Source organism: Pangasianodon hypophthalmus, chromosome 8 (genome assembly GCF_027358585.1).
Source record: "Pangasianodon hypophthalmus isolate fPanHyp1 chromosome 8, fPanHyp1.pri, whole genome shotgun sequence".
Lineage (NCBI taxonomy): Eukaryota > Metazoa > Chordata > Actinopteri > Siluriformes > Pangasiidae > Pangasianodon > Pangasianodon hypophthalmus.
The window spans coordinates 4,033,036-4,054,491 of record NC_069717.1 but is presented as its reverse complement, the minus strand read 5'-3'; the positions used below and the strand labels follow the sequence as shown (position 1 = coordinate 4,054,491).

Below are 21,456 nucleotides of genomic sequence, written 5' to 3'. Positions count from 1 at the left end.
TAGCCCTGACTGTGGCACAGTGCTGGCACTGGAGACTCCTTCCACAAATGTTAAATAAACGTCTCCTTACAGAAAACCTCACCATATCAACAACTACACAGATGAATGAATGAATGAATGAATGAATGAACACAGAATAAGCCCATCTTTGATCAGCATATTTTTCAGAGAACTTTTTAACTGAGTTCTGATGTGAATAAAAGGAAACACAAATGAGGTACCGTGAGGTGTGTGGTGTAATGACAGGTGTAAAAGTGCTCTGATGTGGAAAACAAAACCGGATATTTGCACTCATTTGCCGTGCTGTAGAAGCTCCACAGCTGGAGCAGAGCTGCAGTTAGTTGTTGGAGAAGAGCGCTCGGTTAGTTGGTGGATGTTATGAGTGAAAGTTGTTGGAGGGAAGCGGAGGGAAGCGGAGCGCCGCTCACCGTCCGACCCGCCGCACTGCCGGCGCTACAGAGGCACAAGCAGCCACGGCGCTTATTTACTGAAGGGGCTTGTCAAGAAGATGGCGGCTTCCTGGGCGGCATGAAAGGATGTAGAGTTAGCAATATCTACAGAAAACAAACACACACTCGGGGTTGAATTCGTTTAACTGAGTCTCTCCCTCGATTTTTTCGGTTTTAAAATAACAACTCGGAAGTCTCGAGTAAGTATTTATTCACGCTTCGAGATGAGCGAGCGTGAATACTTTTGCACCATTCTGATGACGGCTAACGGTACATCCGCCATTTTTCTTAAGGGAAGCTAGCTAGCGATAAACGAGACAAACGAATATTTGAGGGAATTGCATAAATGCCTCTCTTTCATGATGAATAAAAACACACTGCAAATGAAGCATGTAATATTTCTCTGTCGTGCCGAAAAACTCATATTTCTGCACAGTCTTGTTTTTTTAAGCTGCTGCTAAAAAAATGTAAGCTATTCGCCGTTTTATGCTAACGCTGTAGCTTAGCTGTCGAACTAGCCGTAAAGCTTAGAGATACCTCAGCTAGTCTGCTAACGTGACTCGTTAGCTAGCTTAGCCTAACCAAGTTAGCATTTGCTGTTTATTTTTTACTTGTTTAACTCGCCGCGGTTGTGGTGTTGGTTGGTAATAAATGGTATTTTGGCTCTAATTGTTGTATATTTAGCGATATGTTTGCAACTTGTGGGCAAAAAAAGCGCTTAGCATTGTGCTAACTGGAGGTGGAGGCGCAAATGCGATTATTTGGTTTTGTTGTATCAAGATGGCGGCTCCCATAGAAAAAGGCTGCAACTGAACACTCGGGGGGGAAAAAAATAAAAAATAATAATAAAATGCTGTACAACAAATTCGAGAATAAATAAAGCAATGAAGATTTCTGCTGAGGTACTGAATTAGGTTCTTCAACGTGCAGGAAAATATTTTCAATTAATTAATTACTTCACTTTAACCCAAAAATATGGAAATTGAGTTTTTTTTTTGTTCACCGCCCATTTTTAATTCTAACGCTAAGTCTTAGTAACTTAACCATTAAATCAGCTAAACCATATTATATTATTACCATATATATTAAGTGATATTGCAAATGTATTTAAAAAATAAACATTGAATTTAGTTTTTTTTTTTGAGAGGGCTTCTATTTTTATTCTTATCTTGACGGTGGTTAGCTTATTAGCTTAGCCTTTTAGCCAGTCGGCTAAGCAGCATTATTATTCCCATTAGCCACCGGGTTTGCTAACCAAAGCTACAAGATGGCGGCACCCGATGGGAATTTGCACGGCTTTTCTCTCTCTTTCAGACATCTTTAACAGACAAGATGGGAACTTTATTTTTCGGATTCTCAACGGAATGCGAGTGGAAATGAATTTGCATGAGATGCATTAGATTTTGCTGGAATTAAAAACAAATACGGATCTCAAATCAGTCTTTTTTTTTTTGCTTCACCCGGCGGGCTTGTTTTATTTTGTCGCAGAGTGTATGCCGCTAAAATGGCGGCTTCCATCAGATTTTAAGCTAAGCTAGCATCTTAGCTGGCTACATTTTCTACGGACTTAAAAACGGCACATTAATGCAGAAAAAAATTAGTTTACAATTCGATGTTGACTAATTTAGAGTTTTTCTTTGAGTTAAATGTTTTTGTTACCCGCTAAAATGGCGGATTGTGTGGATTTTTAGATGAGCTACCGAAACGTAGCTGGCTACATTTTTTTGTGACGCGGCTAACGCGAAGCCTGAAGCTTTTATTATTATTTTTTTATTCCACTTTTAAAACTGCTCAAGCGGGGCAGTAAACTTGGAATGGACTAATTGTTTTGTTGTTAAAAAAAAGAGATTTTTTTCTTGCATTAGGTAAACCATTCGATTATTTTTTTTTATCGTATTAGGCTTTATATTACACGTCCTGTATTTTGTGTTATTTTTACCTTTGCATGCTAATCCTGTTGAAAGAATTAGCTCCTGCTTTGGCAAAACGGCGGCTAGTTATTTATATACAGAGATACATGGATATAAATATCTAAATTAAAAGAGTTCGTTACCAGGGATTTTATACGTTCCATAGTGATAGTTTAACGCGGTGTATTTATACGTGCATCATTTAATTTTCTTAGTAAAACACTTCGTTGTTGTTTTTTTTTCCTTCACTCGCCGCCTTTTTGGCGCTAGCTAGCGAGCTAGTTAGCATGCTAGCGCAGATACTTAGCCATTTTTAATATGCTTTAAATTTCTTTTGTGAATTTTGTTTAATGGCGTTTTGTTTTCTTGTTTAAAAAAGGGGGAAAATGGCTTCTTCTGGTACCAACACCACATCGAGCGGTTCGGGCTCAGTGCTGCAGCCGAGGTGGAAGCGGGTGCTCGGATGGTCCGGCCCGGTGCCTCGGCCTCGTCACGGCCACCGCGCCGTCGCCATTAAAGAGCTGATGGTGGTTTTCGGCGGCGGCAACGAAGGAATCGTCGATGAACTTCACGTATACAACACAGGTGACTGTTATAATTATGCTGTGTACTCTACAGCAAACTTTTTTTTGTTTGTTTAAGTTGTGATTTGCATAAATAGGTAGCGTAGTGCAAGGTAAGCTAGCTTTGCTAACTTTTAACATGCTAACTCGTGCTAGCAGCCAGACCAGCGCTGATGTTAATGCACAACACAGGCGGCTAATGTTACCGAAAATATGCGCTATTTATTCCTGCACATTTTATTGGGTGGATTATTAAAAAAAAATAGCTCACATTTCAGATGCATTTTTAGTGCAATTCCTGTTCTTGGCTCGAGTAATAAATTACCAGAATATATATTTACATATTGATGCATATTTCTGACTGCTGTTGAAAAATGCTAACCCAGGTGTCGGACAGGGTTAGCGCTTTCAAAGCTTCAGAAGCTAAACAGCTAGTGCTATAGAGCTTGTGTGTGTGTGTGTGTGTGTGTGTGAGAGAGAGTGTGTGAGCTAGCCATAACAGCCAGCCTGCTACAGCTCCTGCACAACAGAGAATGGAGGGAAAAATGCAAACAGAAATGGCGGGATAATAGAGCAGCTACGTCACTGCGCCAACAAACCACGCCCCCTTTATACATCCTCACGCTTCTCTGTAAATATTTACAACAAAATGCGTGAAGTTCAGAGTCAGTAATGTACACTTCATTGGTTAATAACTAACTGACGTAATTCGTGCAACACCTTCATACATTGTAGAATGTATATCACACACATATTTACAGAAATGCACGAAATTAAGATTCAGTAATACATTGCTTAATTGGTTAATAGTTAAATGAAGTAAATAATGCAACACCTTCATACATTATAGAGTATATATTACAAATATTTACAGAAATGCATGAAATTAAGATTCAGTAATATACATAATTGGTTAATAGTTAATTGAAGTATTTAATGCAACACCTTCATACATTCTACAAGTGTGTGTGTGTGTATATATATAAATATAATGTGTATATATGTGTATGTATATATACACACTCACATTTTATACAGTTGAGTGCAAAAGATGAAGTTTTATTTATAATTATAAGAAGTTATTTAGTATTATGTTTCAGTGAAGAATAACCTAAAATCTAGCGTCATAAATATTCTCTTATAACATTTGTGCCCCGATGCATATTTGTGCCGTCTTAAAGATGTTCTTGTGTATCTATTGCTTTATTGCGGAGTGTTTATTTATAAATCTGTAATTTATTTCATGTGTTAAAAGGGGAAAAATACAACCAGAAATTCTCTGTACACATTTACATAAATGCACGAAATTAAGTTTCAGTGATACACGCTTAACTGGTTAATAGCTGATTGAAGTGATTAATGCGACACTTTCATACATTATAGAATATATATTACACATATACCTTCATATGTTATACAGTTAAGTGGAGAAGAGCAAAAAGAAAAGTTTTGTTTATAACAAGAAGTTATTTACTGTGTTAGACCTCATTATTCATTACTAAATTATTATAGTAAGTATTTTTTTTAATAATGTGGATGCCCACCACACATTTGTGCCATTTAAAAAAGAAAGAAATGTTTTGTGTCCCTCTTGCTTTTTTTTTTTTTAATACAGTTAATACAGTTGCTCCATAACAGAGCAAGAGGGACACAGAATGTCTTTATCTTTTTTTAATTACTTCAATTAGTTAATAATATCAGTCTGTATTATTGAATCTTTATTTCATGTGTTTTAGTAAATACGTATATATGAATTCCTAGTTGCACGTTTCTTCTTTAGGATATTTTTTTTATTTGTCTTAATAGAGAAGAAACATGTAACTAGGAATTTGTATATACATATTTAATACTAATTGAAATAATATACTATATTAATATATATTAATGTAATAATTGTATAATATACTAATTGAAGTAATGAATGCAGTCTCCATAAATTATAGAAACTGTTTCTGTATTTATAAAATATAGACACAGATTTTGCATTAGTGAAATGTAACCAAAACATCATTTCAAAAGTTTGCATTTGTCTTTCTGAAAATTCTCTAATAACACACAGGTAGGCCTAAATCTTATTAAAAAGGTGTTAAAGAAAAACATCATGAAAAGATTTAAAAAACAAAAAAAACAAACAAAAAAAAAAAACCAACAACTTTTCAATAAAGCAAAGGGGGGGATGCAAGCAGAAATGGTGAGGTGATGGAGCAACTGTGTCACTGCAACAGCAAACTCTGGCCACTCTCTAAATTTCATCTCAACAAAATTAACATTCATCACTGCACACTTAGTTGTTTAATAAACAGTTGAGCTAATGAATGCAACATCTTCATAAACTTACAGAATTTGCATTTGTATATATAACGCACACATTTTGTGTTCAGTGCAAAAAAAAAAAAAAAAACTGCATACCCATAAAACAGTGGTTCTCAGAATAAGGCCCAGGTCCATGATTTAATTAACTGCAGTGGTGAAAATCACAACCCATCATTATAAAAATTATTCTATTTTTATTTTTATTTCATATAGTTATTTAACTGGACTCTAGATTTGAATGGATTTAATCCAAACCTCAACAGCTCAAAAACACGTACATGCCTGTACATAATGGAAACTTGGACCTGGTGTGTTCTGCCAATGTAAAGTTCAGGAATAACTGCAAAAAGTTTGAGAACCCCTGCCATAACATAAACTGAAAGATGAAGTTTCGTTATGTCAAGAAGCAGTTGCGTGTGAGTTAGGTTTCACAGATGTTCCTTCAGTGATGAATAAGCCAAAATGAAATTTCAGATGTTTGCTTCTTCCCTTCTGAATTTTCTCTTAAAACTTGTAGACTCGTTGTGTATTTGTGTCATTTTAATAAGATAAAGCTTTTTGTGCATCTTTTGCCTTATTGTTGTAGTGTTATTTATCCTACAAATTTTTAAATCATATTGTTTTTATAGAAAGCACCATGCGGAAGTAGATGTTGCAATCATATGGCAGTTACTTGACGCCGATTCCACGCCTTCATGCTTACTTGTGTTGCACGAAATGGCGGCATTAAGCTAGAATAAATCTACACATATTTAGTTTTATAACTGTTTAAACTGTAATAGAAACTCACAGTTGCCTCAATTGTAAATGGTTCCTTTCTTTTTGTCGATCTAATTCTTTATTAATGTTAATCATAACGTCGCTTTGTTAAACGTCTTGTTTGTGATGTTTCTGTTCCTCTGCAGCGACTAATCAGTGGTTTATCCCGGCTGTCCGGGGCGACGTGCCACCCGGCTGTGCTGCGTATGGATTTGTGTGTGATGGCACCCGGTTGTTGGTGTTCGGGGGAATGGTCGAATATGGAAAATACAGCAACGATCTCTACGAACTACAGGTGGGTTTGTCATAGGTTAAGTAAGCTTAAAATAAACAAAATTATTTATGATTTAACTCAAACATTATGCTGTTTTTATACAGGCCAGTAGATGGGAGTGGAAACGGCTGAAGCCTAAAGCTCCAAAGAACGGCCCGCCTCCTTGCCCACGTTTGGGCCACAGCTTCTCCCTCGTGGGGAATAAATGCTACCTATTCGGCGGACTTGCCAATGACAGCGAAGATCCCAAAAACAATATTCCAAGGTTGGCCACTATATCAAACCGTAATGAGTCGTCACATTGTGCAAGCTGTAGCACAGTTTGCAGCACCTTTTACACTCTGCATCTGTGTTCCCAAATTACATTTGAGCAATGTGCTGCATTTGGATTAATCAGACTTTATTATTTATTTATTTTTCTTAATACCAGAACAGTTAACCAAGAGTGTTTTTCTTCCCCACATACAGATACCTGAATGATCTGTACACACTCGAGCTCCGTCCGGGCTCCAACGTAGCAGGCTGGGACATCCCCATCACATACGGCGTGCTTCCTCCTCCTCGCGAGAGCCACACAGCTGTAGTCTACACAGAGAAAACCTCAAAGAAGTCTCGCCTCGTTATCTACGGAGGCATGAGCGGCTGCCGCCTCGGAGACCTCTGGACATTAGATATAGGTAACAGGAAGGTTAAAGAAATGTCTCAGTTGATAAGCTGTGAATATTAAGAGCTTTGTGATTGTGAATGTTTGAGAGTTTATGAATTTTCTTCTTTTTAGGAAATATCCACTGGGCAGAGCTCAGTTGTATATTTGGAGTAGTTTATTTAGTAGAGTTACACAATATCGACATTAATTAAATCTGGTGATTTAATTACAATTTAAACAAACATTAAAACAAATAGTCCTTTAATCCTGTGCCTTTTTTTTTTCCTAAGTCAAGCTAAATCCATTGTTAGCCAAATCCAAGCTCTGTGTCCTGACAGTATTCCTATGTTGCCAAGAGGTTTTGAATGATTGTCATAAACAAATTTTGCGTCCTACAGACACACTTACTTGGAACAAGCCGGCAATCAGTGGCACTGCTCCTCTCCCTCGCAGTCTCCACTCTGCCACTACCATAACCAACAAGTGAGTTTCCTCAGATCAAATCTATAAATACTTATAAAACATCATCTTGATTTTACTGTACAGTGTGCAGTTAGAGCTGTGCTGTATTGTAGATCATGCGCATTTAGTGTAGGAGATTGTATCTCTTATAATTTAATAGTGAACAGCAGTGGTGGCTTAGTGTTTAGGGTCAGACTAGTGATCAGGGGTTGTGAGTTTAATCCCAGGAATGCTGAAGAGCAGTTACTGGGCCTTTTTAAATAAAGCACTTAATTATCCTCTGCTCATGGATTGTGTTAATTTTAAGTCTTTGTGGATACGAACAGCGTTGTGTAACATGGGAGGAATTTTGTGATGATAATGCATCGTGAGTGCACCTGACTTAAAAAAAAACAAAAAACTTGTGCTATCACCATCTCTCTTGAGGATGTACGTGTTTGGCGGGTGGGTGCCCTTGGTGATGGATGACGTGAAAGTGGCTACACATGAAAAGGAATGGAAGTGTACAAACACACTGGCATGTCTAAATCTGGGTAAGGTTTAATAATGGCTATAATTAATCTTAAAATAACTGATGTATACTTTACATGTATTAGGAAAATAGTTAAATGTAATTGTTTCTCTCTCTCTCTCTCTCTCTCTCTCTCTCAGACACAATGACATGGGAGACTATTTTAATGGACACTCTGGAAGACAACATCCCAAGAGCCAGGGCAGGGCACTGCTCCGTAGCTATCAACTCCCGACTGTACGTTTGGAGTGGCAGAGACGGCTACCGCAAAGCCTGGAACAACCAAGTGTGCTGCAAAGATCTCTGGTATTTAGAGACAGGTGAGTTTTTATCTTGCTAATTAACTACTCACCTGAATTATTTAGGCAATTATATATAGAGTGGAAAGAACGTTTGTGTTGATAATGCATCATTTCTAATGAAAAAGAGAGTCAGCAGAGATGGATTTGTGTCTCTTTAAATCCCCTTTCATCTTAGTTACAGATAAAAATGAAATTGTGGTAATAAATCATTATTTTGTCCTCTTTGTGTAAACATTTGACTTGCATGCTTTCTACAGACCGTCCACTGGCGCCCTCTCGCGTACAGTTGGTTCGTGCCAATACAAGTTCTCTGGAGGTGAGCTGGGGCGCTGTGCCCACTGCTGATGCCTACCTGCTGCAGCTGCAGAAATACGAAATTCCAGCAGCAACGACAGCCTCCTCTCCCAGCGTCACTCCTACTTCATCGCTGCCCTCCAACTCTCCCAAGAGCCCGGCCCCGGCCGCCGCTGCCCCTGCCTCTCAGAGCGTGCCTGTCACAGGGGTCACCCTCATACCCCAGGTGCCCTCACCAACCATGTCCATGCCTGGGAGCCCGCTCGCTGCAGCCTCACCGCGTGGTCCAGGTAAAAGTGGGTAGCGTTAGAGACGTTATTTATAATGCCCAGTTTATGTATGAAATTTGTACAAAGAGCAACAGAATGTTTAGTGACGTTCTAATAATGGTGTGAAGTCAACTCATTTAAGGTCTCCAGACAACTAAGCTGCATTATCCAGAGAGGGAACTGTACCTTGCCCCCAAAATTAACATGAACAAACTGGGTTAAAAAAAAAACAAAGCTCGTTGAATTTAGAAAATGTCTTAGAATGAGTAGCTAACACTGGAGAAATTTTCCTGCTTAGGTGTGACACATCTTGCTGGCTGTTTACCGAACTGGGAAAACATTAAATATTGGTGCACATGTTATGAATGTTATGTTATGAATCTGCTCTGTGCTTTTGCAGCCATCCTGAAAGTGGCAGCACCTCAGTCCACTGCTGGGACGTCTATTGTCACTGTGCGTCAGGCCAATCAAGTAGGAAAATCCCCAGTTACAGTTGCATCACTTCCTGCTGGAGTACGTATGGTCGTTCCTGCACAGAGCGCACAAGGAACAGTAAGTTATTTATATTTCTGAGCAGCTTGCGGGAAAGTGTTTTTAGTCTCATTTCAAGTTAACATTTCTATCCATAGTGCTAACTTTTACCATGTTCATTTTTTGAAACCTTAAAGAAAATTTTCCTCCTGTTCTGTCTAGCCGATCGGAAGCAGCCCTCAGATGAGTGGCATGGCTGCTCTGGCTGCAGCTGCGGCTGCCACACAGAAAATCCCTCCTTCATCAACAGCCACTGTGCTGAACGTTCCAGCAGGAGCCACCATAGTGAAAACTGTTGCTGTCACTCCAGGCTCCGCAGCTCATCCTGCTACAGTGAAAGTAGCCTCACCAGTGACTGTGCGTGCCATTTTAGAGCTTTAATTGGGAATAAAAATTTAAATGTGACTGTTTAAAACAACAGAGATTAGCTTTTAAAAAAATTACTAACAAAAAGGTATACATTGGCTACTCTCCTGTAACAAAGGTAAAACTCGTAAAATAAGTGCGCGGTTGCAATAAAAACAACCTGTATAATTGAAAAATACATCAGTATCTCAGGTATAATAAGGCTTTTAATATGGTTGAGGTAATAACCTAACATTAATATAAAATCCGAACAGGACCTGAGCCTACCAAATACTAGAGACATGATGACCGCCAAACTTGAGCACCCTTCATGGTGCTTAGTTGTAGATAATCTTAGAAATGAACAATTTGCACAAGCAGGTCTTCTTGAGAACAAGGTTTAGAGCATGTTTTTTCTTTTTATGGGGCCATTTCATATATCTGCTTTACCTGCTTCTGTCCCCATGTATACTGAAGTCTCACAGTTTTATTTTTTCTCTCCATCAAGGTGAGCAACCCAGCCACCCGCATGCTAAAGACAGCTGCAGCTCAGGCTGGAACTTCCACCATCACTACCCCTAACACGCCAACACGTCCCATCATCACTGTGCACAAATCAGGCACAGTGACTGTGGCCCAGCAGGCCCAGGTGGTCACCACTGTGGTGGGAGGAGTCACTAAAACCATCACACTCGTCAAGAGCCCGCTCACTATGGGCAGCGGCGGCGCTCTGGTGAGGATTGAGCACTAAGTGTTTCATTTGTATATAGTATTAAGTGTTAGGAAATGTCGATGTTTACTTGGTAGTGAACCTATACTATTCAAACTATTTTAATTTCTTTTCATACCTGATAAAAGCTCTACTGTCTACTGCTTACTCCATAAGCAGAGTGATCTCTTGTTACTATGTGTAATAATCAAGCTGGTGAGTGTTATAAAAGTTCAAATGATGTGTGTGATACTGAAACCAAGTACATAATGAAGTTTATTGTTATCCTGTGTATATTAAAGTTGGGGTTTGCATCTAGGTTTCCTTGAATATTTGAATTCTAATGCTTGCACCAATAGTCCTTCACAGTGAATGTTCATAAAGTTTAATTTTTGTTCGCTTTCTTTCTCAGATCTCTAGCCTGGGGAAGGTGATGTCCATGGTCCAGACAAAACCAGTACAGACCTCTGCAGTGACCGGACAAGCTGGTAGCCCGGTCACACAGATCATACAGGTCAGCACACCAGGATTTATTTCTTACACTAGGTTCTAGATTTTGGTTTTCAAAAGACCACAGCTGGGTGATCATTAACAGATGCATCATTGAGAGAGCTTTGTTACAATTTTAAGATCTCTATATCATAATTGTTTAGAAACAAGCCTAATTGTGTGTGAGTGGGGTGTATTATGTTTGTGTTGGACCAATCTATATATAAACGGTAAGGCTGCTGCTGGTTGATCATGATGACTGACTTGACATTTTTCTTCCAGACGAAGGGTCCTCTGCCTGCAGGCACCATACTGAAGCTAGTCACCTCAGCAGACGGCAAACCCACTACCATCATCACTACCACGCAGGCAGGTGGCGCTGGCACCAAACCAACCATTCTGGGCATCTCCCCTACCACTACTACCAAGCCTGGCACCACCATCATCAAGACCATCCCAATGTCTGCTATTCAGCAGGGAGCTGCAGGTTTGTCTTACCGCAAATTCTGTGAGCTGTAATACTTGCCAACTTGGGTTGAACTAGTTCATTGTTCTGCTGAAGTAAATGATTTATCTTGTCTTGCTTGTTACCTTTTACTTTGAAAGTTTCTCTGCAGTGATTTTTTCCCGTTGTATTTTTGACAGGTGCTACCAGTAGCACTGGTATAAAGTCTCCTATCACAATCATCACAACCAAAATGATGACGCCGGGCACACCAGGAAAAATCATCACCGCAGTACCAAAACTGGCTGCAGGAACTGCTCAGCAGGGAGTGACTCAGGTGCGGTCCTTTTTAACCCCTGACCTCATAGACACGGACAAAAATGAAAACACAAGTGACTAGTCGACTATAGATTTTTCTGTAGTCTATTGAATATTGTAGTGTCACTCAAATTCATTGTTTATTGGGGCGTAAGGATTCTCCTATTGTAAGTATGACCTACTGGGATGAGTTTTTAATGTTTGTTTTTGTTTTTGTTTTTGTTTTTTTTCTTCAGGTGGTCCTGAAGGGGGCACCAGGGCAGCCTGGCACCATTCTTCGCACTGTGCCCATGGGAGGTGTGCGTCTCGTTTCTCCTGGTACAGTTTCTGCTGTCAAACCCACAGTTACCACACTAGTGGTTAAAGGAACCACAGGTAACACAAGGCTATTAAGACATTAAATGGCAAAATATATTCCTGCTTATCAATTGTTTTACTTTTTCAGTCTTTCCAGCCTATTTATAATGCAATTGCCGGCCCTCTTTGGATTTTTTAATTATGGGGATTTATAACATTTTTGCCCCGTGTCTGTGTAGGAGTAACTACTCTTGGCACTGTGACCGGAACAATCTCAACCAGCCTGGCAGGGGGCAACGTTGCCACTGCCAATGCTAGCCTGGCTACACCCATAACCACCCTGGGCACCATCGCCACGCTTTCCAGCCAGGTTATCAGCCCCACAGCTATCACCGTGTCTGCAGCCCAGACAAACCTGACTACTGCACCTACAGTGGCCATACAGGTACTGCACATGCTGTTCAGTCTGCTGAGTAAAATCCTTTAATCTGTCATAGTTCTAATATGGTGAGTAACTGAATGATTGATTTCCTCTTGTAGGCAGCTACACAGCCCACTCAGGTGACGCTGATAAGCACCCCTAGTGGCGTGGAGGCGCAGCAGGACCTCCCCGTGTCCATCCTAGCCTCCCCCACCTCTGAACAGCCTTCCACCACAGGTGCTGAAGCGGGCGATGCCCCAGGTGAAGTCACTCTGGTCTGCTCCAACCCACCATGTGAGACCCATGAAACCGGTACCACCAACACGGCCACCACAGCCTCTGCCAAGATTGGAACTGAGCGTGTGTGTTCTAACCCACCTTGTGAGACGCACGTGACTGGAACAACCAACACGACGACCACGGCATCGGCTGACATGAGCCGCGTGCAGCAAGTGTGCAGCAACCCACCATGCGAAACACATGAAACGGGCACCACAAACACATCTACACTGGTGTCCTCGAACATGGGCACAGAGACCAACACGGTACAGAGAGTGTGTTCCAACCCACCTTGTGAGACCCACGAAACTGGCACCACCAACACAGCTACGCAGGCATCTTCGAGTATGGGAAGCGCGGAAACCAACACAGTACAGAGAGTATGTTCTAACCCGCCATGTGAGACCCATGAAACCGGCACCACCAACACAGCTACGCAGGCATCTTCGAGTATGGGCAGTGCGGAAACCAACACAGTACAGAGAGTGTGTTCTAACCCGCCATGTGAGACCCACGAGACCGGCACCACCAACACAGCTACGCAGGCATCTTCAAGTATGGGCAGTGCGGAAACCAACACAGTACAGAGAGTGTGTTCCAACCCACCATGTGAGACCCATGAGACCGGCACCACCAACACAGCTACGCAGGCATCTTCGAGTATGGGCAGTGCGGAAACCAACACAGTACAGAGAGTGTGTTCTAACCCGCCATGTGAGACCCATGAGACTGGCACCACTAATACACCCACACAGGCTTCATCCACCATCGGAGCAGGGCAAAATGGCATGGTGCAGAGAGTGTGTTCCAACCCGCCATGTGAGACCCACGAGACAGGCACCACAAACACAGCTACTACCGCCACCAGCAGCCTCGAGTCAGCAGAAGGAACAGGTATGGCTAATTATCTCCCAGGTTCCTAGGAAATGTTGATATTTTGCTTGAATGTAGACTTTGGTTAGCCAAATTGAAGTCAAAAGCATTTTAAGAGCTAAGTAAGGCTCTTATATCTATCTATCTATCTATAATTTAGGCTTAGTTTATGTAGTTAATGTCTGGCATATACAACTGAACTTGAAGTGATTTGCCCTTTCTAACAGATTTTAAGAGGTCGGTAAACAAATCTCCAGTTTAATTGTAGGCACAGATGAACTACAAGTGGTATTTACTGTTAATGTGTCAATCTTAAGCCTTCAGATCTTGCTCTGAGGCCTTCTAAGATTTTGAAAGCAAAAACCTATACAAGTTTTGTAGTGTCAGATGGTCACCAGTGTAAGCGGACCTCTGATGCATCCGGTGACGGTCTAGGAAGACTTTGAAAAAGTCAAACAAGTATATAAGGTATAATAATAATAAGCTAAGCTGTGTTTGCTGATCACATTTTCAAGTTAACGCTTGGTTCACTGAGAAAATACTGCGGATCCTGATTTTATTTTATTTTATTTATTTTTTTGCCAGACATGTTCATTCAGGCATTTTTGCCTGTGCATACTGTTTGTATCCATTTGAGCCTCTTTGCATTAGGTTTGTGTATTATGACCACCTTTGTGAGACTGTAATTTGTCTTGCAGTACAACAGAGCGGTAATGGACAAGATGCTGGCACCAGTGCTGAGGCAACTTCGTCGACAGAACCTGCCAATCCCCCAATTCAGAGCAGAGCCATCACCACAGTGACGCAGGCCACACCCACCCCAGGACCCTCTGTTCCTGTAAGTCTTGACCTGTTTCAAGTCATTGTAACTTTTTCTCAGGCAATATTCCCCTGTTCAGTGACTACACTGATATCATGATTTACTCAGTTCAGTACCTGAAGGGTGTTGGTAAGGTAATGTCATTATCTTAATGCTAATTTTGTTCTGTGTACTTCAACCATCAATATATTTACTGTATTATGCCGCTCTTTTATTGCACCATGATTGTGGAGGCTCAACCCACTGTATCCCACTGTATGTATTAATATGGATGGGATGACCATAAACAGACCTGACTCTTGCCTTTTTTCTGTTGTCCCCTTCAGGAAATCTCATCCATGGCAGGCTCTGCTGCTGTAGTGGAGGGCTCTGGTGAAGCTGAGGCAATGGAGCAGGGAGATTCTGAGGCAGTAGCAATGGGCGAGGAGCCCATGCAAACTGAGGGTGAACTGGGTGAAGAGGGAGCAGTCAGAGTTGTTGCTATTGAGGAAGGTGCTGCCGGTGAGGCGGGCACCATGCTGCAGGTTCACGTTGCTATGGAAGCACAGCCGGGCCAGGGAGAGCAGGCTGAGGTAGGGGTGGGCGAGGTGGCCAAATGCAGTATGGATATTTAGGTTTGCTAAACGCAAGCAAAATAGTAGTTCCATGTTTAAAAACTTCAAAGTTATTTAAAATCTACAAAAAGGAGGAATTAAAGTAGGTCACATATATAATATATAATAATAATAATATTATCTCTTTTAATGTCCAGTCAGCTTCTGGTCAATGTTTTAAGTCTGTCATACTCAAATATGGTAGATATCATCTACTCCTAGCCTGAGGCAGGCTGTGCTCCTTTGATATGACTTCTTAACTATTTGGATTTATTTACCAAATACAACACAAGCACCACACAGGTAACCTTTAGGAATAAATTAATTACTAGGAAAATATTAATGTAATAAATAATAAATCGGACTGTATGGTTACTACATGGTACAGATCACTGTACTACTAGAGCAATCTCTCCTTTTATTTTTTTTATATTTTTATTTTATTTAATTAATAAATTGGTCTAATTGGTCATGTCTGCAGATGGAGCAGGGTGGTGAGGGTGCGGAGGCCGTAGCTCTGGCAGGGCAGGACTCCGAGGCCTTGGCACTGCCTCAGGAACTGATGTCAGCCGAGGGGCAGCAGACCACGCTGATGGTGACAGGACTGACCCCGGAGGAACTGGCCGTCACTGCAGCAGCAGAAGCTGCTGCTCAGGCTGCAGCCACAGAAGAGGCCCAAGCGCTCGCCATACAGGCTGTGCTGCAGGCAGCCCAACAGGCCGTGCTCAGTGAGTCATCATCTTACAGCCTAAGCTTTAACAGGATGCTCACTACAAGATGTATGAGTTGGTGTTGTACAAACGCTGGAAACAGCATTGCAACTAAATTGTAATTTACTTTCTTTTTTTTTTTCTACTATCTACTTTTTCTGCTCTCAGATGAAGGAGACGCTGGACAGGATGGTCAGCAGACCACCACCATTCCCATTGTACTGACGCAACAGGAACTGGCTGCTCTGGTCCAGCAGCAGCAGCAACTCCAGGAGGTTCAAGCAGCAGCAGCCGCCGCTGCCCAGCAGCTGGGCGCCAATTCGGGTGCAGCGCCTCTGCCCACTGAGGGCCTCGCGCCTGCGGACAGCCTCAACGACCCCACGACCGAGAGCAACGGCCATGAGATGGCCGCCGCAGCAGTAACTGGAGCCGTGGCTCAGCTTCTACCCAGCACTTCTGCAGAGAGTGAGGAAAATAAAACATGCAGTCAAAGCCATACTGTATAACAGTTATCTGCAAAAGACCTCATTTGTCCTGTACACTTTATGCCACAGCAATGAACAAAATTGAATCTGTCACTGATGCCAATTTACAAATGCTTACTTTTGTTGCAGCTTTGGCTCCATCGAGTACACTTGCCCCGGCCCAGCCCATGGTGGTTGCCAGCCCTGCCAAGATACAGGCCGCCACTGCACTTGCTGAAGTGGCCAATGGCATTGAGTCTGCAGCTGGGGTGAGCTAACCAATCCATTCACACACACACTCACACACACACACACACGTGTACACTTTTGTACATTATATGTGGCTGTATTAAGGGTTTAGGAAGAATGTGCTGTTTAAGTGCTTGAGTTTCTTTCTCTTTGTCTGGTGTTAACAGAAGCCAGGAGCACCCCCTGCAGTTGTGAAACCGCCAGTGAAGAAAGAAAATCAGTGGTTTGATGTTGGAATAGTCAAGGTGACCAACATGGTCGTCACACACTATTATGTCCCAGCAGATGATTCGGAGGTTACTGATGTGAGTCAGATTTTCTCTCTTGCTGTGAATTACAGATTTGTCTCAGTTTGCACTATGCTATTATATTGTGAGCTGTGTGTGAATGTCAGTGATTGAGTTTGCTTTACATGTGTCATATTGCAGGATGATTCTGGGGCCTTACCAGACTACAGTCAAATGAAGAAAGTGGAGCTCTCTCCTGGCACTGCGTACAAGTTCCGCGTGGCTGGAATCAACGCTTGTGGCCGTGGAACGTTTTCTGAAGTGTCGGCATTCAAGACCTGCTTGCCTGGCTTCCCTGGAGCACCATGTGCCATTAAAATCAGCAAGGTGAGCTTTGAGAAATTTCAGTATTCACGCTATTCTTTCTTCAGAAAGCCTTCTTTCCTCTTCCTCTTTTTTTTTTTTTTTTTTTTTTTTCTTCCCACTTTTCGTTCATTGTACATTGTGGGTTTTTTTTCCCCCTAATCAGAGCCCTGATGGTGCTCACCTCACCTGGGAACCTCCATCTGTGACGTCGGGGAAGATCATAGAGTACTCCGTCTACCTGGCCATTCAGAGCTCTCAGACGACCGAGGCAAAAGCATCTGCCCCGGCTCAGCTGGCCTTCATGCGGGTGTACTGTGGGCCAAACCCCTCCTGCCTAGTCCAGACCTCCAGCTTGTCCAACGCCCACATCGACTACACCACCAAACCTGCCATCATCTTCCGCATTGCCGCCCGCAACGAGAAGGGCTACGGCCCTGCTACGCAAGTCAGGTGGCTACAAGGTGAGTTGGCATGATGTAATAAAAAGCCACAATGTTTTGTGCCAATAAAGTATTTTGTGGTTTTGATTTGCCACATGACCACTAGGCATATCATTTGACAAGGTAAAATAGAACATACCTGATGCCTGCTAAATATATCAGAAAAGTGTACTGTGAGCTAATATATCTCAAAACTACATTATATTGCCCAGCCCTATTTCCCCACTGTTTATATTAGTATTACATATTTAAACAATACTTTAAAAATGCTTACTTAAATTGTTCCACATTCAGAGCAACAGTTTTGCTTGCTATATTTTATTTGCCACTTTGCATTGGTGACATTGGACAGAAATATTGTGCATGCTGAATATGATGCGTTGTATAGTGGACTTTCTTCACATTTATACCGAATTCGGAAGGGAGTCTAAAGAACGTATTTTTGTTTAAATATGTTGTGTGCGAGAGAGAATATGGAGAAGTGTGCTGTGTTTTTAAGCCAGGAATGTGTGTGATCTTTTCCAGAAACCAGTAAAGATGGATCTGCTGCCAAACCTGCAGCAAAGAGACCGGTCTCATCTCCTGATACGTGAGTATTTCATTAATGCGTTCCTAGTGAAGAATACATACATAGGTTAAACACTATATAGGGTCTATCCTAAAGATAAGGGCCTTTCGCACCACTTTAGTTCCAGAACTAAGTTTACAGTACTAAGTACTGGGTGATTTTGCACTATTTCCCAGTACCGTTTAAAGGGTTGCATTCGCACTGACAGTGGGCACTAGGAAGTGACGTAAGCCAGTCGACAGCGACCTCATTTGTGCGCGGCGTTCAACGTAAACAACCGGAGGATGGAGGACGCTGTGATCGGAGCTGTGTTTTTGTTGTGTCTCGCGTCCATTATCGCCGTTCTCCATACTTGCGAAATAAGTTGACACTGCAGTATGTTTACACAGCGTTTTAAATCTTGTTGGGTGAGGGCGTTTTCGTACGCATTTGGCCAATCAACGTCTACTTGCGTCACGGATAGTACCAGTTGTGCTGGTTAGACCCTGCTCCGGAGTAGGAGCTAATGTGGTTCTCGAAAAAGGCAGTCCAGTACTAAATTCGCACCCAGTTCCGGAGGTGCGAAAACGCCAAAAAGTGGGTCGTTCCACAATTAGTTCAGGTACCATGAAAAGGTTCCCGCGGTGCGAAAGGCCCTATAGACTGTATAGAGTCTATCCTAAAATGTGATTCAGTGGCGAATAATTGGCCTAATAGAGCTGAGTCCTACCTAAGTGTTATAAGTGTTTTTTGGTTCTGAGTGAAACAGGCTCAGCACTTCTCTGTGATAGTTTAGCATGAGGTGAGTGAGGGACAAGTGAAATGGGACATATTACTGGTTAATATTACATTTCCTTTGTGCACAAACGCATGGTGACGTAGTTAAAAGTTAGGAGAAATTTAGAAGCCTGAAAAAGGCATTGCAATTTGACCAAACATTTCAGAAAAGCAATTTTTTCTTTGAAGTGATGAAAACTGAATGGTGAAGTTAAAATAGGGACAAACTAACAACTAAAAAGGTCAGGTTTTTAAGGTGATGCCAGATTAGTAGACTGATAAACGGTGGTCCAGACGCAGACCAAATAACCAAAGCAAACTACTGTAGAGAAACTACTGTAGCAGAGACAATTTCATAGAATTTATCATAGTTTCATATGTTTCATAGACTTTTCAAGTTGTTGAGGAAAACAGTGTTTAAAGATGAATGGCCTGTTTGAAACAAACGAATCTCCTCTGTTTGAAAGGGTGTGTGTCAGAAGTGATACCATGAAGTGCCACTATGAACCAACCGCTTCAAATTGTCTTATTTATGGCCATAAACTGGTTAATCTTTTAAAGCTAACGAGTCACCTTTCAGTCATATTAGTAGTTTATCCAGACCTTTGTAAGCAAGGAATTTTATAAAACTGGACCTTCACAAATTTTTTGTTGAATACCCTTGTTCTAGATGGTTTCTACCAAACTGAATGATCTGACTATTTATTTATTTATTTATTTATTTTCCCTCCCACTCTCTACAGGAAAGGTACCGGTCCAAAAAAGGCCAGAGCCGACCAGTGAGAGATTTTGACATGCCCCTCCCCCATTGAGACCAAGACCCCTGACCGAACTCCTTCCTGCTGAATGCCCTCCCCAGCCTTATTAAACCCACATCCCCTACCACCTCTGACTTAACATGAAATGACAGCGGAAAAAAAGGAGAAAGATCAAGATAATCTGTTTGTGCCCTACCCCAATCATCACTGGACATCCTGGTGCCATGGACGCCTTATCGCTTCGACTGTGTTAAAATGAAACCGTATTATAAATGTTTCTTCTTCAGACAAACAGTTAAAAGCACATTCTTTTTGCTTTGTCCTGGAAGTTTTGTGTGATAAATTTCCAATGGCAGCATTCAGTCAAGTTAACTGTATTGTTTTCTGTAGTTCGTTTTTTTTTTTCCTTCCTTCATGTTCTTTTATTTTATCTTACAAGCAATAGATAAAAAAAAAAAAACCACAACTTTGCTCTTCTGCCAGTTTTTTTAAGTCTGTATATTTCAGTTGGACACAGACGGACGTTGGACGGTAACTGAAGAGGGAGAAAGCCGACAATGAAGCTACACCTGGAAATCCATTGAAGGATGGGAGGGGGAAAAAAGCAACAACACAGCACTTGGTGATGCTTCTGAAGAAAAAAGAAAAAAAAAAAACTTTTCATTTTAAGACATCTGTAATTATATATTCAATCTGAGTCCAGTAGCCTGTTATTACATCACTGTGTTTTCATTCATAGCTAAGAGGGAATTGGAGAACTGTATTTTGTACCGAAGATGTAAGGACTCCGATCCTTGTAGATGGGGAGGCGTATGACTTTTTTTTTTTTTTTTTTTTTTTTTTTTTTTTTTTAATTGCATTGAAATGCATCTTGTATAAAGAAAGAAAGGGGGGAGGGGGGATCCCATAAATAGTAAGAAGTGACGCAGAAGCTCACTGTGTGCTTTATTTTTGTATTTTTTCTTCTTCTTTTTTTTTAAAACAGAAAAAAACGTTCCCCTTATTGTGTACGTGTGAATTTGCTCAGTTTTAAAAACATATGTTTCCTGCTCATTCCTGTAGTCCGAGTGTCTTGTGGGATCCTGTGGCCGATCGTCCTGTGCGCCACGGAAATTTTCTACATCCCACCTTAAGGAATCTTTCAAACGATGATTTGGAAAATTAAAGATTGAAGTGAACTTTTTCTACTCACTTTGGAGAAAGACTACCCACTTAAAACAAGCTTTAGCATACTGAATATAGGTTTTTCTTTCTTTGTTTCTTTATGCATCTTTTCCTCCCAACTTGTATATTGTTGCTCATTTAAAGGAGTGTGTTGCTGGAAGGCTGTTTTGTTCTCCTTTGGTTCATTTTTTTCTCTTCCTGTTAACCTTTTCACTAGTCCATAGTTTATGTAAACTTTGCTTTTTCGAGTTTCTGTGGATTTTTTTTCCCCCCCATGCTTGTTTGTGAGCTGGTTAGAGGTAAAAGCAAAACTGGGATTCTTCTCACTGTGGGGGAAAATGTCACAAGCATTTTCATTCATCTTGGGGCAGTTTTTTTTTTTTTTTTTCTTGGCAGATGGTTTCGGGGTGCAGGGTACAGATGGATTAACAGTGTCGGATTGAGAGTGCTGATACGGGATGAGTTTATTCATTGTGTTCAGTTGGATGATGCTCAATTCCGATCCTGGACCAGCATGCTTGCTCTGAAACGTGATTTGCATTACGACCCCCAGTTTCTAGAATGGTATTTGACTGAAAAGTGGACCGGTATGTGTCTGAATGGAATTGAGAAACATTGGTTTGCTTTTCTGACAATTTGTGAAAATGATGGATTATTGGCACAGCCAGCGTTTGAACTCAGTTGTAAATTAGTTCTTTCACGTAGCAAGAAGTAAAACAGAACTCCGCCTTTTTATATAATTATCTGTAACAAATGTTTTTACATGTTGTCATCTATTGATTGCTTTTGTGTCTTGACATATAAAAGTAATGGAAATCTGTCTCTGTGTTCATTTGTGTCATGTTGCTTGACATTTTTCAGTTTTTTTTTTTTTGTTGTTTG

The 21,456-nt window shown here is 41.2% G+C and overlaps 1 protein-coding gene across 2 annotated transcripts; it reads left to right on the top strand.

Annotated features, from left to right (window-relative positions):
- Window positions 1-360: 360 nt before the first annotated feature.
- hcfc1b (host cell factor C1b) lies at window positions 361-21,394 on the top strand. Of its 2 annotated transcripts, none has more exons than XM_034306432.2 (28): window positions 361-649; window positions 2,739-2,944; window positions 6,141-6,289; window positions 6,373-6,533; window positions 6,737-6,945; window positions 7,313-7,397; window positions 7,803-7,909; window positions 8,028-8,207; window positions 8,447-8,773; window positions 9,153-9,304; window positions 9,446-9,640; window positions 10,137-10,361; window positions 10,750-10,851; window positions 11,109-11,313; window positions 11,472-11,608; window positions 11,826-11,964; window positions 12,126-12,331; window positions 12,427-13,480; window positions 14,158-14,297; window positions 14,606-14,851; window positions 15,354-15,600; window positions 15,751-16,047; window positions 16,197-16,315; window positions 16,463-16,600; window positions 16,724-16,909; window positions 17,052-17,349; window positions 17,854-17,917; window positions 19,396-21,394. In XM_034306432.2, the coding sequence occupies exons 2-28, from the start codon at window positions 2,746-2,748 to the stop codon at window positions 19,433-19,435; spliced, it is 5,607 nt and encodes a 1,868-aa protein (XP_034162323.2). In that variant the 5' UTR covers window positions 361-649; window positions 2,739-2,745; the 3' UTR covers window positions 19,436-21,394. The 2 variants fall into 2 exon arrangements, with proteins under 2 accessions (XP_034162323.2, XP_034162324.2); XM_034306433.2 differs by having other exon boundaries at window positions 361-2,314.
- Window positions 21,395-21,456: the final 62 nt, after the last annotated feature.

Excerpts from the sequence above, each read along its gene's own strand:
- hcfc1b (XM_034306432.2), top strand. The coding sequence starts at position 2,746 with ATGGCTTCTTCTGGTACCAACACCACATCGAGCGGTTCGGGCTCAGTG. Across the intron at positions 2,945-6,140 it reads ACTTCACGTATACAACACAG|CGACTAATCAGTGGTTTATC; the intron begins GTGACTGTTATA and ends GTTCCTCTGCAG. Across the intron at positions 7,910-8,027 it reads ACTGGCATGTCTAAATCTGG|ACACAATGACATGGGAGACT; the intron begins GTAAGGTTTAAT and ends TCTCTCTCTCAG.